Genomic DNA, 16,712 nt, shown 5'->3' with positions numbered 1-16,712 from the left:
AGGAAAAGGCAAAAGGTGCTTCTACAAATTTTAGTTTACCTGTCTCTACAAAGAAAGGTCCCACAGAAAGTGAGCACATCAGTTCCTTATCTTTGTTCTTCTATATTTTTTTTTAATTTTAGCCTTACTTCATCCTCCCAATCTATTCTCAGTATATTTGTCTGTCTCTCACCCATTTGCTTTATCTTGGTGCCTTCTTAATTGCCTGATTTTCTAATACCAAAATCAACAGGTTTTTCACAAGGACTACTGGATCTTGTCATACCAAATGATACCTAATGGACTCATTATGGAAAAAATAAGATAAATCTAACATCAATAAGCACCAGTAAAGAAGTCTGCAAAAAACCCCAATTACCGGCTATTAAGTAATTCAAGAGTTGGTACAGAAAATACTCATGGTCAGCCATCAGATACTGTTCAAAACTGTAGCAAGATCTAAGGATGGAAGACATTCTGCTATCTTCTGACAAAAAAAATGAAACTTGCTTTAGGTAGGCACATCTGTAGTATCTTACAAAAGCAATTCACTCACATGGCACTTCACTGTGAATCCAGGCAACTTCAGACTAAGACCACTAGCCAATTAGAAAAGTAGGAGCTGAGGCAGAGTCACATAATCCACACAATCAAGATTACTTCCACATACAAATCTCTTTACGAGCTGTAGTGGTGGGCGTAGTGGACACAGAATAGGTCTTAAATTTAGTAAACAGATTCTGACAGGAACATGTCTGTGCTTCTACGACTAGTTGATTTTTTTTCCTAACTGCATGACACAAAAACCTTTATCCTGTACATTGCTGTGCAGTTCCCAGGAACACTCTGGGACATTCCTGTCTTATCAGTCTAAGCATGTTTGTAGGTTTTCAGCTTCCCACATATCAAGAAGATACAACATGAAGCTCAACTGAATGTTTTGAAACACACCAGAATCCCTTTTAATTGGCACACCCCAACAGAAATCAAACTATTTAATTTCATTTATGATCTCAACTCTTATAGGATTATAAAATATATTGAACACTGATGAATATTAACTTTTCTTGAATTTTGTGTTTCGTTCAGATTATGTCACCTACATTAGTAAAGAATTTTAAAATGGTTTGTAAGTTAAACACATTAGCAATCCTAAGAGGAAAGGAAAACCAACACAACTAAACAAATAGTCACACAGCAAGAAGTGCATGCTTGTGAACACCATATTTCACCTCTGTTTAAGACCTGAAGAAAAGAGCATGCATATTCTTTCAACAGAATCATTGTGCCATTTATTCATCACCTAGAGTCCCTGCAGGTAAGAGGGGTGCCTAGCTCACTTATGGTGCTATATGAAAAGAATAAAACCTGAAGACAAATTGAGAATGAATCCTGTAAAACTATAATTCATATTGAATATGAGGGCTGTTAACAAGGGTGTCAATTAAGGGGATTCCACAAGATGCTCAAATTCCAAAGCACAGAAAGAATCACTAAAAATTCTTAGCAAAGACCACGATTAATTTCAGTATTACAATGTTCAGCTGTAAGAAAGTTAATGCTAAATTTTAGCAAAATTAGTGTAAATTTCAGAGTTTGGCACCTAATAAAACCTCTTACTCAAAAGATGTTGACATTCACTATATAAGTGCTTGCAAGATTTTTTGTGGTTTTCTTTTGTACTTTTAATCACGGAGGTTCAGATAATCAATAGCTAAATGAAAGTAAAGATATATCCAAAGTCTCCTAGGCTTATAGATGAAACATTGGAATGTAAACATATGATACTCTACTTGTCCACTTGTGTCTGCAGCCTGTTGGAAATGAGTTGCAAGAGATGCCTCATCTTGGAAAACTTCATTACACTCCAAACACCTTAGACTATGTCTACAGAGTTTCGACAGATCTTCATCTAGTGGCATAGCTGGAAGGACAGGTGTACTTGCTGGGGCTGATATTACTATCCCAGTTATGCCAGACTGTATCTTTGTTACGGTGTGTGTGCCAACTCCCACAGGACTTTGAAGCGTAGATGTAGTGGTATTGCTTGAAGGAGATGCTATCATTTGATCTGCTGGGACTGGTTTTAAAATCAAGTGTGAACACTGCATTACAACTCCTTTCTCCTTGTGTCCACGAGCATGGGAAAGAAGGCTGCATTTATTGTAGAAAATTAAATTCTTAGTACAATGATTACATGTCACTTCAATTCGCACACTCCTCCTGTCATAATGCTGGGTCAGGCTCTTCTCAAGAGCAAAGGAGTCACCACACTCCAAACACTTGTAACCTCGTGTTGGTAACATTATTCCAGCATTGGCAGGGGGGCTAAGGTTTGGGATGTAAACTGGTACAGGATTGACACTACTCAGCACCTTATTGAATGCTTCCACCACAGAACTTTGAAGAGATGACACCACCTGGACTCGAGACACTTTTTTAGAAGGCTGTGAGGCTGCTGCAGAGATTATTGCCTGCTTTATTTGTTGTTGAGGTTTTGTTAGCACTTGGCGGAGTTCAGAGGTGGTTTGAGCACCTTGAGGCAAAAGATTAAGGTTGGCAAGATGGACTGTTTTTGGCACAAGTTTAGCACTGGCAAGGCTTGATGCTGGCACCACAACAGTTTGCTGCTGTATAGCATTGGCAGCTTTTATAATGGCACTACTGGCACTCTGCACTGAAGCAGCAGATATTACAGTGGCTTTCACTGTAGTATTGTTTGCAAGCTTCAAATTAATAACTTGTGAACCTGCTGTTTTAACTGCTGAAACAGGGAGAAATGCAGTAGCCACAGGTTTGATAGTGACCTGTTTTGGTGCAAGTTCTGCAGATGCAACTGCATTGGTGGCAACTGTGGACTGGAGAGGAGCTCTAGGAGGAGAGGAAAGAACAGCAGCAGAAGTTGGTGAGGTCAGAAGAGATGTCATGGAAGTTACTATAGAAGCAGTCTGCTCCAGCTTTTTACTGTAGTCCACATCAACTTCTGGCAACACTCTTGTAACAGTTCTCTTGATCTCCCCAGAAGAAGTCTTGATGGTTTTTATACGAACTTTAGGAATTGCTGGTGTTGATCCTGCAGGAGAAGATGGAGACCCTTTGCTACTGTTTTCACTTGATACACTTCTGGGACTATCAGGTGGTTTGACAGATGGCTTTTTAGCACCATCAATGAGACTCTGAGGTTCAGGTGATTTTTCAATAGCCTGGGGACTTTCACTCGTGTCTTTTGGTAACAGAGAAGATTCTCCTGAATTAGACTGTAAATCTTTACTGGTATCTGTAGTTGCCTTTTTAGCACTCAGTGCTGCAATTGCAGCAATGCATGAGGAAAGCTTGGCTGATGACTTTGCTTTGGACTGTGAAATGCTGACAAGATTTGTTTCACTTTTTTCAGTACTCAGTTTTCCATGAAGTATCCTGTTTTCAAGAAGCTTCTCAGAATTCTCTTTAAGCAATTTGTCCTCTGTTTTTTGAGCTTTAAAAGGCTCATAGACACTTAAATTAATGGTATTTGTCTCTGTCTCTCTTTTAGCAACTTTATTTTTATCTATACTACTTGAAACTGAGATTCCAGATTTAATCAAGTTCTCCCCTCCGAGTGCCTTTAGTTTGTTGTATTCCTGCTGAGATACAGATCCTGCCAAGACATTTGCTCTGAAATCTGCACACATCGCCTCTTTATCCGGGAGGTCATCCACCTCAATTTTTTCGTCATCATCAAATTCTTCCGCACTTGATATTGGGCTAAACTGGTTGAAAGCTGAATCCTTCAATGTAGTCTCAGAAGCTGATCCATCATCTTTAAGTGACTTGCCTTCATCTTTACTGTAACTATCAAGAGCTGATGATGTTAGAAAGCCATTATGCAAGCCATTGCCTGTGGAATGGTGGCCATCCTTGTCCACTCCTTCAGAAGAATCGATAGTACGCACATTTTTCACAATAACACTCACACCAACATCAGATGATGATGGCACATGAGAATCTTCATCTGTGTGAACATTTTGTTTTATGTGGCTTTCATGGTCATCATGTCCAGATTCAATAGCTGCTTTTGGATCAACCATGTCTGGTATGTCAAAGGCTGCAAGAAGGTCATCAAAATCTGGGGTCTTCATATCCCCCATGGTCATGTATTTGATTGTAAGCAAATCTGTAGAATAAGCAGAAAGTCATCATCTCAGTATTTTTAGCTCTAATAGCAGTCTTACACAAAATAAGTGTATGTTCACATATGCCATGCAAAAAGGTGTTATTTCACTTCTGAAGTAACACTTTCAAAAATTATACATTACAGAACAGTGTTCCAGTGCAAGTGTACAGTCACATTATTACACCAAGAATTACAGTAATCCATCAACTTCACAGACTGTAACCTAGTCATGTAATTCTAGGCACAAATTTCTCTTTAGTGACTTTCTTCCTGTCTACTCTCCTACACTCTCTTCTACCCTCTGTCACATACACTATGATTACACCAAGATATCTAGACTTTCATAAAAATGAGGTATTTGCAATTCCTCCCAAGTCTAGATTTTCCTTGATATTTTCATTATCAATCTGATGAGTCTTCTTTAAGATAGTAACAAATGTGTTTCTACTAACAGTTTAAGACTGTTGCATTGTTTTCTATAAATTAAATTGCATTAAAAGAATTATGGAATAAGTGCATCCCAGTGTTCATAATGGCTTTTTTTAGCAACTTTAATGAAGGATCTGCTGTATCTATGTTAATCCTGATAGGTGTCTCACCTACTTTAAAGACCTCACATAACAGATTCTACAATTTCCAATATCATTTATTCCAGCCATTGACAGTTTTCACCATTATGTTTCCTACTGCATAATCTGAATCTTTCTTGATGCAATCCAAATGAACTATATGTAGTTCTATTCACCTATCTTCTTTGCAACTTCACTTTACTCCAAGATCATTATCTCCCTTCAAACTTCCCCTTTTTAACTAAGACCAGTTCTTTACAGATTTCTTTCCCCTCACAATAACATTTTCCTGATTCTGTTTATCTTCACCACTTACCTCTGATATTGTTTTTTTTCTTCCAATTCCCAAACCAGATAAGTAACTCAAAACTGAAACTTTACAAATGCTGTGTAAAAAAAACCCCTAACTTGGAGTATACGTTTAGATTTACATCCCACTATGACATTTGCCTTTTTCCACAGATGTTTCAACAATGTGCAGAGATATGCAGGGGGATCACTTGTAGAGGTCTACAAAAATCAGTTACAAAAAACAGACAGACATTTTTTCACTTTCATAACCATGCACAGGTATGATTTGTATTGCCATGACAGAGTTGTTTTTAAGGTACTTTCATTGTTCAGTAATTATCAGGCTATCATGGGTTTGTGTGGAGCTGCTTTTGCTTGGTAACAGGAGTAGGGAGCTGCAGTGCTGTCCCAGTAAGCAGTGGTCAAAATATCCCCTGGCTCTGAGGTGGACCCACCTCTAGCCCAGTCAAGTCAATCTGGGAAATCTGCAGCTGGAAGGGGAGGTGGAGGAGTGGTACAAGATGGAGAAAATCATGTGGCCCTTGGTACTTATGGCTGATCTTGGTCCTTTGTTCCTGGATGGACCTAAACCAGGACACAGGCCAAAGTTAGCATTCAATGTGAAAAGATACTTAACCAAATAAATGTCATTGTTAGAAAGTGCCCATTTTGGAAGCACCCTGCCTGTCTTCCTGCCTTTTTATCTGCACTAAAGGACTGGAAAATTTCTTATATCTCTCAGTGCTCTGTCTCCAGTATCAATTGACATCAGCCATCAGGGAACTACAAGGTGCCTAACTGCAAGAGTGCTCCCCAAGCTCAGGTAATCAAGAAGCTACATTCCCCACAGCAGAAGATCTGTTGGAAGCCACTTGCCAATGGAGATGTGCCCTAGAACTTCAGTAGCTCAATTCCTCCTCTTAGCTCATTATCTTGAGCTCTGGAGTGTAACTACTTTCTGAATGTTGAATTGAGATGTAACAATGTTAAGAAAAACTAATCAAAATGCATATATGTTTAAATAGATATTTTTATGCATATCACTATCAACACAGGCAGCACCGTAACTGTTCCTCAGAAAGATGCAACTGATGAATTTACTCTCTTAATTAACACACAATTTCTTTACTTAACAGACAGTATATAGTAGCCTATTTTAACCAGATGAAAAGATCATCAGAGATAGATTAAAATAGTATATACTAAGCATAGGTACTTTGTAGTTAGAACTAATATTAAAATGGTATTGATGGAAATAAACATGGACTCAGGACAGACATGCCATTCTCTTAAAGGATGTCATGTCATAATAATAGGTTTCTCTATCTGAGGGGTAGAGATCATTATCAACACTTTGATGGGGTGGGCCTGGTTACTTTACATGTAAGGTTTGTTAATGACTGTATTCTTGAAGAAGGATCAGAGACTGATAAGGATGGAACCCCCTGCCTCGTCAGGGGCCAGAGGACTGATGCAATATCCATATCAGGTGGAGGACTCACCCAATAGAATGACAATATGTGTTATATACAAAATTTTGTATAAATACAGTGCAGGATGCACTGTTGGATGTGCTGGCTTTGTGGAACTATCCCCCAGCACCCATCTCTGCACAGATATGAAATAAAGTATTATCTCGATTCTGTGTGTAGATGGGTTTATTGCACACTGGGCACAAATCCGCTTTTTCGGATAACACTATCATAAGTATCATATTAGATGTAAGATTGTTTCATAATGTTGATAATTCTGAATTTTTTGTGTATTTGTTTAATTATAAAAATTTAAAATTCATTTATTCAAAAGCAAGTTTCTGGTCCTCCTGCATCTAAAACTAGTAATTGGGACAAAATGAACATTAAGATTTAAGAGAGTAGACAAGTAACCAGTACACTCAACTCTCTTGCAGTATAATCAGAAGCTAACTTATGTTCAGCATACATGGCAATAGACACCTTCCTATACCAAAGCAAGATAAATATTACACTTATGCATAGTGCTGCAGACCTGGACTTTAGTCTACCCTCTGCCTGAAGGATTTCAAGTTCCTGTGAAAGGGTCACAACTACAAAGGCGGTTATCTAATAAATACGAAAATAATATAAAATATACATAATATCAAAATTACAAAGAAAGTTATTATAAGAAATGAATGGAAAATATTCCCGAGCATATCAAATCCATGCAAAACTACACAAAGCCTTAACTGACAGTTTTTCATGATTCGAGATACTAATTATTTGCACTCTGATTGCACATGTGTCCATAGGTGTCTTTTTACAGTTACATACACTTAAACAGAAAGTCTTCCTAGACTAAAGCTTCCTCTAATTACATATACTGGAGTTTAATTAACATTTAGCAATAGCAATGAACTAGGTAAAGGCCCAATTACACTGCATTTCATCCAAGTCTGTTTAAGAGCAAAACTATGTAGCAGAGGAGATACACTTGTTCTTTACTGAAAATCTCAGGCTACATCCAAAACAGGAAAATCTCTCAAAAGAATTCAGCAGTGTGCAGAGCTAAGATAATAAATTTCTCCATAAAGAGTACACTACATAAAGTTAAAACTATCTTTCAAGTGCATGCAGAAGGAACAACTCCCATGGCCTACCAGAGCATGAGAGTGGAATGGTTTCTTCTACATGGGGGACTCAGAATTACTGCTGCCCTTACGAAGAATCTCCCATATTCTTCAAGCTCCTAGAGTAATCTAAGTTAAACAAAAGGGGACAAAAGACACAGCCAGTCTTGATGAACAAGTAAGCAAAGTTGTAACCTGGACATTTTATTAATCTCTTCCTTACTATTCTAGTGCACTATTTTAAGATTCAGTATATAAACTGTTTCTACCACAACCACCAAGACTCTGAAGCCACATTCCTCCTTTTTTTTTCCCCCTTTGAAAATCCTTAAGAATAAAATTCCACCTTCTATCCAAGATCAAAATCAACTAATATCTAATCTATTCCTTCTCTGGGATAATATGACACCTGTAAAGGTACCCCTTGATTGTTCACAGAATCCCAGAATGGTGAGGGTTGGAAGGGATCTAAAGGTCATCCAGTCCAATGCCCTGCTAAAGCAGGTCCACCTAGATCAAGTCACACAGAACGCGACCAGGCAGGTTTAGAAACCTCCAGAGAATGAGACTCCACAACCTCCCTGGGCAGCCTGTGCCAGGGCTCCCTCACAGGAAATAAGTTCTTCCTCCTGTTAAAGTGGAATTTCCTGTGTTCCACTTTGTGCCCATTACTCCTTGTCCTGTCACTGGACACTACAGACAACAGACTAGTTACATCCTCCCCTCTACTCTGCTCTAGTAAGGCCACATCTGAAGTACTGTGTCCAGTTCTGGGCTCCCCAGCTCAAGAGTGATAGAGAACTTCTAGAGGGAGACCAGCAGAGGGCTACTGAGATGATCAAAGGACCAGAACATCTTTCTTATGAGGAAAGGCTGAGAGATCTGGGGCTGTTTAGCCTGGAGAAGACTGAGAGGGTATCTTATCAACACTTATAAATACTTAAAGAAACTCTCATGTTCCAGCTTGTACCCACTGCCCCTTGTCCTATCATTGGACATCATTGAGAAGAGCCTGGCTCCATCCTCCTGACATCTGTCCTTTATATACTTGTAAACATTAATGAGGTCACCCCTCAGTCTCCTCTTCTCCAAGCTAAATAGACCTAGCTTCCTCAGCCTTTCATCATAAGGGAGATGCTTCACTCCCTTAATCATCTTTGTGGCCCTGCACTGAACTCTTTCCAGCAGCTCCCTGTCCTTCTTGAACTGAGGGGCCTAGAACTCGACACAATATTCCAGATGCAGTCTCAGAGGGCAGAGTAGAGGGGAAGGAGAACCTCTCTGGACCTACTAACCACACCCCTTCTAATACACTCCAGGATGTCATTGGCCTTCATGGCCACGAGGGAGCACTGCTGGGTCATGATCATCCTGCTGTCCACCGGGACCCCCAAATCCCTTTCCCCTATTCTAGTCTCTAACAGTTTGTCATCGTTTTGTGTGGAGCCATTTCTGGTAATGGGGAAGGGGCTGTAAAGATGGCTCCTATAAGAAGTTGCTCGAAACTCTCCCCAGCTCTGAGTCAGACCTACTTCTGAGGGCTAAGCCAATTAGATGCATCCACATACACTTTTTAAGAAGAAGCAGCCATCAGAGGAGGGTTCTTTCTGTTCTTCTTGCTGTTCTTCTAACTTTTCCAGCTGGTTGTGGTGCAAGGATTTGGAAAACACAGAGAAGTGACCATGCGGATCCCAAGACTCCCCTGTATCCTGTGGAGAAGAGTGATGAAGCAGAGATTTGTTTGCACTTCGTAAAAGACCCTGTGCCAGGGATAGGGACTATGCTCAGAGTAGGCTGTGTCCCATGGGAAGTTCATTAAGGACTGTGTCCTGTGGGAGGGTCCCCGTATCGGAGCAGGAAAATAATGCGAGGAGTTGTCCTCCTCTGAGAAAAGTGGCAGAGTTCATCTGTGAGAGACTGATCATATCCCCCATTCTCTACTCCCCTGCGCCATTGAGGGAGGAGGAGGTAGAGATATCAGGAGCAGTGAACTGAGCCCGGAGAGAAAGGAGAGATGAGGGAGGGAGATCTTAAAGTGCTAGTTTTATTTTTCTCATCATTCTGCCCTGGTTTTGCTTTTTGTTCTACTCTGTTTCTTGTAGGTAGAATAAACTTTCCTTACTTTCCTCTCTAAGTCTAGTACTGGAATCTGTTTTGCCCAGAACCGTAATTGGCAGTGAGTCCTCCCTGACCTTGTCTCGATCCACAACATCTTTGGTTATCTTTTTCCTCCCATCTTGCTGGGGTCTCCTCCATCCCAAGGAGGGTGGGGTGGGATGAGGGGTAGTGAGCAAGAGACTGTCATGGTGCTTCGTTGCTGGGCGGGAAAAACCACAACATTAAGACAGTTCATTCCCCAACCTGTACTGGTACATGGAGTTCTTCTTTCCCAGATGCAAGACTCTACACTTGCCCTTGTTGAATTTCATTAGATTTTTCCCTGCACAACTCTCCAGTCTGTCCAGGTCTTGTTGAATGGCAACACAGCCTTCTGGTGTGTCAGTCACTCCTCCCAGTTTAGAATCGTCTGCAAACTTGCTGACAATGCCCTCTGTTCCTCATCAAGATCATTAATGAATATATTGAACAGTACCAGTCCCAGCACCGATCCCTGAGGGACTCTACTAGATAGAGGCCTCCAACTAGACCCTGTCCCATCGATCACAACTCTCTGTCTTCTTCCCTTCAACCAGTTAACAATCCACCTCACTACCTGATCATCCAGCCCACATCTTCTCAGTTTTGCCATGAGGATGCTGTGGGAGACAGTGTCAAATGCTTTATTGAAATCGAGATAAACTACCACCATCTATCCACCTGGTTACATCTTCATAAAAGGCGATCAGGTTGGTCAAACTTTACTTCCCTTTAGTAAAACCATGTTGACTGCTCCTAATGACTCTCTTGTCCTTTAAATGCCTGGAGACGGCACCCAGGATAAGTTGTTCCATCACCTTTCCAGGGATGGAGGTGAGGTTGACCACCCAGCTCCTCCTTCTTGCCCTTTTTGAAGACTGGAATAACATTTGCTTTTCTCCAGTCCTCAGGCACCTCTCCTGTACTCCACAACTTACTAAAGATGATGGAGAGTGGTCTAGCAATGACTTCCACCAGCTCCCTCAGCACCCGTGGGTGCATCCCATCAGGGCCCGTGGATTTATGTACATCCAGATTGCTCAACTGATCCTTAACCCAGTCCTCATCAAGTAAACAAAAATCCTCCCTTAATCTGACTTCCCCTGGAGTCTGGGGCTCCTGAGGACGATCTCAATTCAGGTTGTTGATGAAGATGTTGAATAAGACTGGCCCCTGAACTGACCCCTGCGGAACCCCACTGGCCACAGGCCTCCAACTTCACTCCATGCCACTGATCACCACCCTCTGGTCTCTGTCATTCAGCCAGTTCCACTGTCTTAATTTTTCCAGTTAGCTTTTTTACTCTAGTTCACCTGTCAACACATTCCAGTTAAGTGCTCACCTGGGTAATTACATCAAAACAAGAACCAGTCTGTGAGAACTCTGACAGCAGAAGAAGCAAGCAGGACAAAAAATTTTATGCTACACCCAAGGGAAATCCTATGGGGTCCTTCACATCCTGGCTGTTAAGATGGAAAGCCTAAGGATGTATTCAAAGGTTGTAAAAGGCCAATCTCCAGAAAAAGCTGAAAACACCTGTAAGATGTAGTGCATCTGGGGTCTTCTGACCTGTTATCAGGGATTCCAGAGAGCATTTTAAAATGTAGCTTTCATACAGCAACTATTTGTGTAGATGTGAGGAAGGCTCAAATAAGAAAAGACATAAATATCATCAAAGACATATCAGGGCTTAGAAGTAAATAGCTGCTTCTGAATGATTAATAATGGCAGTTTTGTTTTACTACATGGAATTTTTGTTACTCCTCCTTAAGTCCTGTACCTATACCTGTTCCAAGTGAAGGGACTCTAGCCATATGTGGAAAATCAAACAAACCTACCAATCTGCCAAGGTAGGGAGGGAGCAGAGAAACACACAGAAGAAAACACACTTTCTCACTTTCTAAGTAAGATGTATTTTGTAACTTGAGCTTTAAGACAGCTGCAGATGGGGCACAGTATCCTCCAAAAAAAAAAAGACCAAGCTGCTTATAAAATTATAAACTATAACATTAAAAGGAACTTTTTGGTGTAAAGCTAAGCAATTGTAAACACTGAAAGTAGACTCATTTTAGGGAAGTTCAATAGCCTAATGAAGATATGAAAACAGAATCATCTGGCAGCTCCCAGACAGGTATTATCTCCAAACCAGAAAAAAGTCAGAGCTTTGAATATCAGGTATGAGAACAACTTCAAGCCTTCCAGGACTAGCAATGACAAATAATCCTTCTCCCTTTCCAATACTTTTCCAGTTAATATTCTCTATGCATGAAGGCTTTTAACTATTTCTGGATCACAGGCTCAAAGTCCTATATGCTCAATTTTTATTCTTTTATTTCATCATTAGCTTTTAAAGAACTGACCAACTTTTACTCCTGCTCATCCAAGTGACTTCATTGCTCAACCACAAGTCTAGTGACTCTATGAATTGCTTTAACTGTCTGTACTAGCCCCATCCTTTCTATTGTATTAAATTTAAAATCCTATCCTTTGCCTTCAAATCCCAAATATGCAATTCCATGCTTTTGCTCAAACAACCATTCAACTCAAGCTTCTCTCAGCATGTCTATTATTTAAGGAAATAGGAAAACAATTTTCCTATGGAATACCTATGGAATTCACGTTCTTTATAATTATAATTTCCTATATACCTATGGAATTCACGTTCTTGGGACTACATTCCTGTCACTTCCCTAAACTCTTCTTATAGTTTTTACTTCCATTTCTACTATGAGCACTCTTTAGGGCAGAGACCTTTTCTTTTGTATGTTCTTAAAATAAAATCAGCATTCTTTTCAGTACTGTGAAAACAAGAGCACTGAGATACCACTTTTCAGTGTCAAGTACATGGTAATGCCTTGATTCTGGAAGAATACTTTTGGTACAACCATATATAACAATTATTCTATTATAGTTAGACTGGTATAAATTCCCAGTTATACACACTATTCCAGAATAAAATTCTGATAATCTGGTATATTTACTCCACTTCCAAACATGAACAATGATGCCTAAATAACATCATGCTCATTCTGGAAAAAAAAAAAAGCCTACACAGGGAATAAAACCAGCCTAACTAGCATAAAAGCCTTTTTTTTTCAGTTTCTGTATTGTTATTCCATTAGTTATTCAACATGTAATAGTAATTATAACTGACTAGCTACTGATTATTTACTTTGAAAACTAAGTATCTGAAAGATAAAAGTAACATGCTAATTCAACCACCAAACCTTCTTCAGGAAATGAGAATCACATCACAAATGAGAACTTGGTGTGGTTTAAAACACTGAGGCAAGTAGGATATGCAAAAGGCCACTTTAACCACAATTAACAATGTCTATCATAGCCACATAAAATACAGGTTCCTTTTTGTTTATCAAAGGTCCCATGACTTGTTATTGTTGCAAAACCTGAACAGATTCCTACTTCCAGAACTATAATGGCCGTAACAGGCAGCATTTTGATTTTTTCAGATAAAGAAATTAATCATTTACCATCCATAGTATGGTCATGCCAGCCTTAATGTAAACATCTTTGTGAAGTATGGGGTGTTCCACAGTTAAAATTTATACCAAGAAATCTGTCATTTCAACAATATACACTGTATCTATCTGCCTTAAAAAAAAAAAAAAGGCAAAAATCCCCACGCTTGAGCCTGAATGAGTAAAAGAAATTTGAATTTCCACTTCTGGCTTTCTAAGACAATATTCTCTTCGAGTGTACCCTCAGCAAGTTCGCTGATGACACCAAACTGAGAGTACTGGCTGATTCACCAGAAGGCTATACTGCCATTCAGCGGGATCTTGACCACCTTGAGAGTTGGGCAGAGAGGAATCTCATGAGGTTCAACAAGTGCAGAGTACTGCAACTGGGGAGAAACAACTCCATGCACCAATACAGGCTGGGGACTGACGTGCTGAAGAGCAGCTCTGCAGAGAGAGACCTGGGACTTCTGGTGGACAGCAAACTAAACATGAGTCAGCAATGTGCCCTCTTGTTCAAGAAGGCCAATGGCATCCTGGGATGCATCAAGAAGAGTGTGGCCAGCAGGTCAAGGGAGGTTCTTCTCCCCCTCTACTCTGCCCTGGTGAGGCCAAACTGGAGTACTGTGTCCAGTTCTGGGCTCCCCAGCTCAAGAGGGACAGAGAACTTCTGGAGAGAGTGTAGTGCAGGGCCACCAAGATGAACAGGGAACCGAAGCATCTTTCTTATAAAGAAAGGCTGAGGGAACTAGGGCTGTTTAGTCTAGAGAAGGAAGAGGAGGGATCTCATTATCACTTATAAGTACCTAAAGGGTAGATGACAGGAGGATGGGGCAACAAGTTGTTCTGTAGTGTCCAACAACAGGACTAGGGACAATGGACAAAAGCTGGAACACAAAAACTTCTGCTTAAATACAAGCTAAAACTTCTTTCCAGTGAGGGTGGGGGAGTCCTGACACAGGCTGCCCAGGGAGGTTGTGGAATCTCCTTCTCTGGAGGTTTTCAAAACCTACCTGGACACATTCCTGTGCAACCTGATCTAGGTGGACCTGCTTAAGCAGGGGGGTGGCCTGGATGATCTCTAGAGGTCCCTTCCAATCCCTACCATTCTATGATTTTACCAATTTCCTTCCTCCCTCCTCTCTCTCAAAAAGGTTTTTGGGAGTAAGTGTTAGCCCAATATTTCAAGTATTAAAACTTTTAGGGCTTTTTTTTTTTTTTTTTTTTTTTTTACTCAACACAGTAATCTTGCTGTTGAAAATTTCAGAAGAATTTCAAGATTTGTTCTTTACTAGCCACAAAAATATTCCAACAGGCATTTCACAGAATCTCAGAACAGATGAGATTGAACTCCAACTTCTCAGCTCAAAGCAGGGGCAGCTATAGAGGGACCCTAAGCACATTGTCCGGTCAGGTTTTGAGTATTTCCAAAGAGACTCCAAAATCTCTCAAGGCAACAGGTTCCAGCATTTCACCTCCCTCACAGTAAAAAAGATTTAAACCATGTTCCTATGTGACCTGATCTAGGTGAACCTGCTTCTGCAGGGGGTTTGGACTAGATGATCTCTAAAAGTCCCTTCCAACTCCTACCATTCTATGATTCTATGATGATTCAGACCTACTCACAGTCACTTGCCTTACCACTCACTTATGGCAATATCTAAATGCATTTTTAGAGTGCACCATCCAACAGAAACAATCTGTGGAAGATTGTCAAATGACTGCCCATGCATTGGCTGCTGATCCAGAGCATGACCTCAGCTCGTGCCATGATCAGGATGAACACTTTGTAACTGGGACAGGGTGAGAAGCTACACAAAGCTCAGCTAGTGGTTGTGATGTGTAAGGTTGCCTCTGTGGCCTGTTTCTACAGTAGATGGTACCAGGTCACATTTGACTTTGATCTACTTTGATGCAAGCTGTACAGTTAATAAGCTATAAATAAATGTGGATGCCCTAAGGAGAAAAAAAATGTGAATGTCAAACTTCCTCAACTATTAATCCAAAATATTTTCAGTATTATACAAAAGAGGTGGCATTATTTTAGAATAACTGCTAAAATACTTACAAAATGATAAAATAAATTATATAACAAACCCATTCCTCCACTCATTCTACTTTTATTCATCTAGTTCTAGGATAGAACAGAAGCCTGTTAATCCTCACACTGGCTACGTGAGTTGTTTTAAACTAGCAAATGTTGAAAACAAGCAATAAACTCACCACAATCAATGCATTACCAAGTGTATTCTGTTGATTTGAACAAAAGTGCAGTTTGATTGTTTTTGTTTATAGTATTTTTAACTTTTCAATTCAGTAGTGTCTGTCATACAAATTTTCAAGTTCAACATCACATACATCAGCAATGAAAGCAATGGCAGCAAATTACATTTGGGATTTTAGAAGACTGAAGTCATGGAGAAAAATCACAAAGATAGTGAATGGCATATACATGACGTTCATGGTGTATTGCTATAACCTGGCATAGAGACAAATCCACAGCGCACATGTATGTACGCTGACATTTCCTCATAAATAAAATAATTTGGGAGTATGATTCCCATCTCCACACACAGAATGCAGATGCAGTTGCAGACAGACTAAAGCTTGATAATTTATGTTGCCTCGCTTTCTGTTAGTTCATGTAGGCAAAACCCTTTCCAATCAGTTTGCCCATGTATTCAGGTTTAGAGCCTTAGGAATACAAGACTTCTGCAGAGGAATCTTTTAGTCAGCCTTTCATGTGAGGTATGGCTAAAGTGCTATTCGTGCTTATTGCTTAGATGACTTTTGCATACAAGTATGGATTACCAAGCCATGTCAACAAGTAAGATAACGTCAAAAGGAGTCTGAGTTATTTTACAACTGTAAGCATGTTACCCCTATTTTCAAAACATAACCATCTGTCATGGTTTGACATGACAGCCTTTTCTGGTAAGGGGGAAGGGGCTGTAAAGATGGCTCCTGTAAGAAGTTGCTCGAAACTCTCCCCAGCTCTGAGTCAGACCCACTTCTGGGGCTGAGCCAATTAGACGCCTCCACAATCACTTTTTAAGAAGAAGCCAGAAGAGGAGAGCTCTTCCTGTTTCTTCTTTCTTCTGCCCCTTCTTCTTTTCCAGCTGGTGGTAGTGCAAGGAGTGGGAAGAGAGAAACAACCATGCGGACTCCAAGGTCAGTGATGAAAGAGAGGAGGAGGTGTGCTAGAGCAGAGACTCCCCTGCATTCTATGGAGAGGACTGGTGAAGCTGAGATTTGTTTGCTCATGATTTGTGAACTCGTGAGATTGTTAAAGACCCCACATCAAGGGCAGAGACTCATTTTCCTAAAGCAGACCCCGTGCCAGAGGCAGTGACTATGGCTGGAGGAGGCCATGTCCAGTGGGAGAGATCCAATCACTTTGTTATAGACCCCAAGCCAGGGGCAGTGATTCTCTTCATTAAAAACCCCATGCCAGGGGCAGAAACTATGGCCGGAAGAGGCCGTGTCCTGTGGGAGTGACCCAATATTCACAGAAGCTG

General features: G+C 40.4%; 1 protein-coding gene across 4 annotated transcripts in view; it reads right to left on the bottom strand.

The window, feature by feature from the left end:
- LOC104562056 (zinc finger protein 532) overlaps positions 1-16,712 on the bottom strand; it is a 59,467-nt gene that overhangs the window by 36,890 nt on the left and 5,865 nt on the right. For 3 of the 4 annotated variants that reach the window (XM_062017001.1, XM_062016999.1, XM_062017000.1), the window contains one exon: positions 2,355-4,132. In XM_062017001.1, coding sequence (XP_061872985.1) covers positions 2,355-4,112 — 1,758 coding nt within the window. In that variant the 5' untranslated portion in view covers positions 4,113-4,132. Of the gene's footprint in view, positions 1-1,772; positions 4,133-16,712 lie in introns of those variants that run through there. The other variant, XM_062017002.1, reaches the window with a different exon arrangement.

Source organism: Colius striatus, chromosome W, assembly GCF_028858725.1.
Source record: "Colius striatus isolate bColStr4 chromosome W, bColStr4.1.hap1, whole genome shotgun sequence".
In the NCBI taxonomy this organism is placed as follows: domain Eukaryota; kingdom Metazoa; phylum Chordata; class Aves; order Coliiformes; family Coliidae; genus Colius; species Colius striatus.
This window is presented reverse-complemented; position numbering and strand designations above follow the sequence as displayed.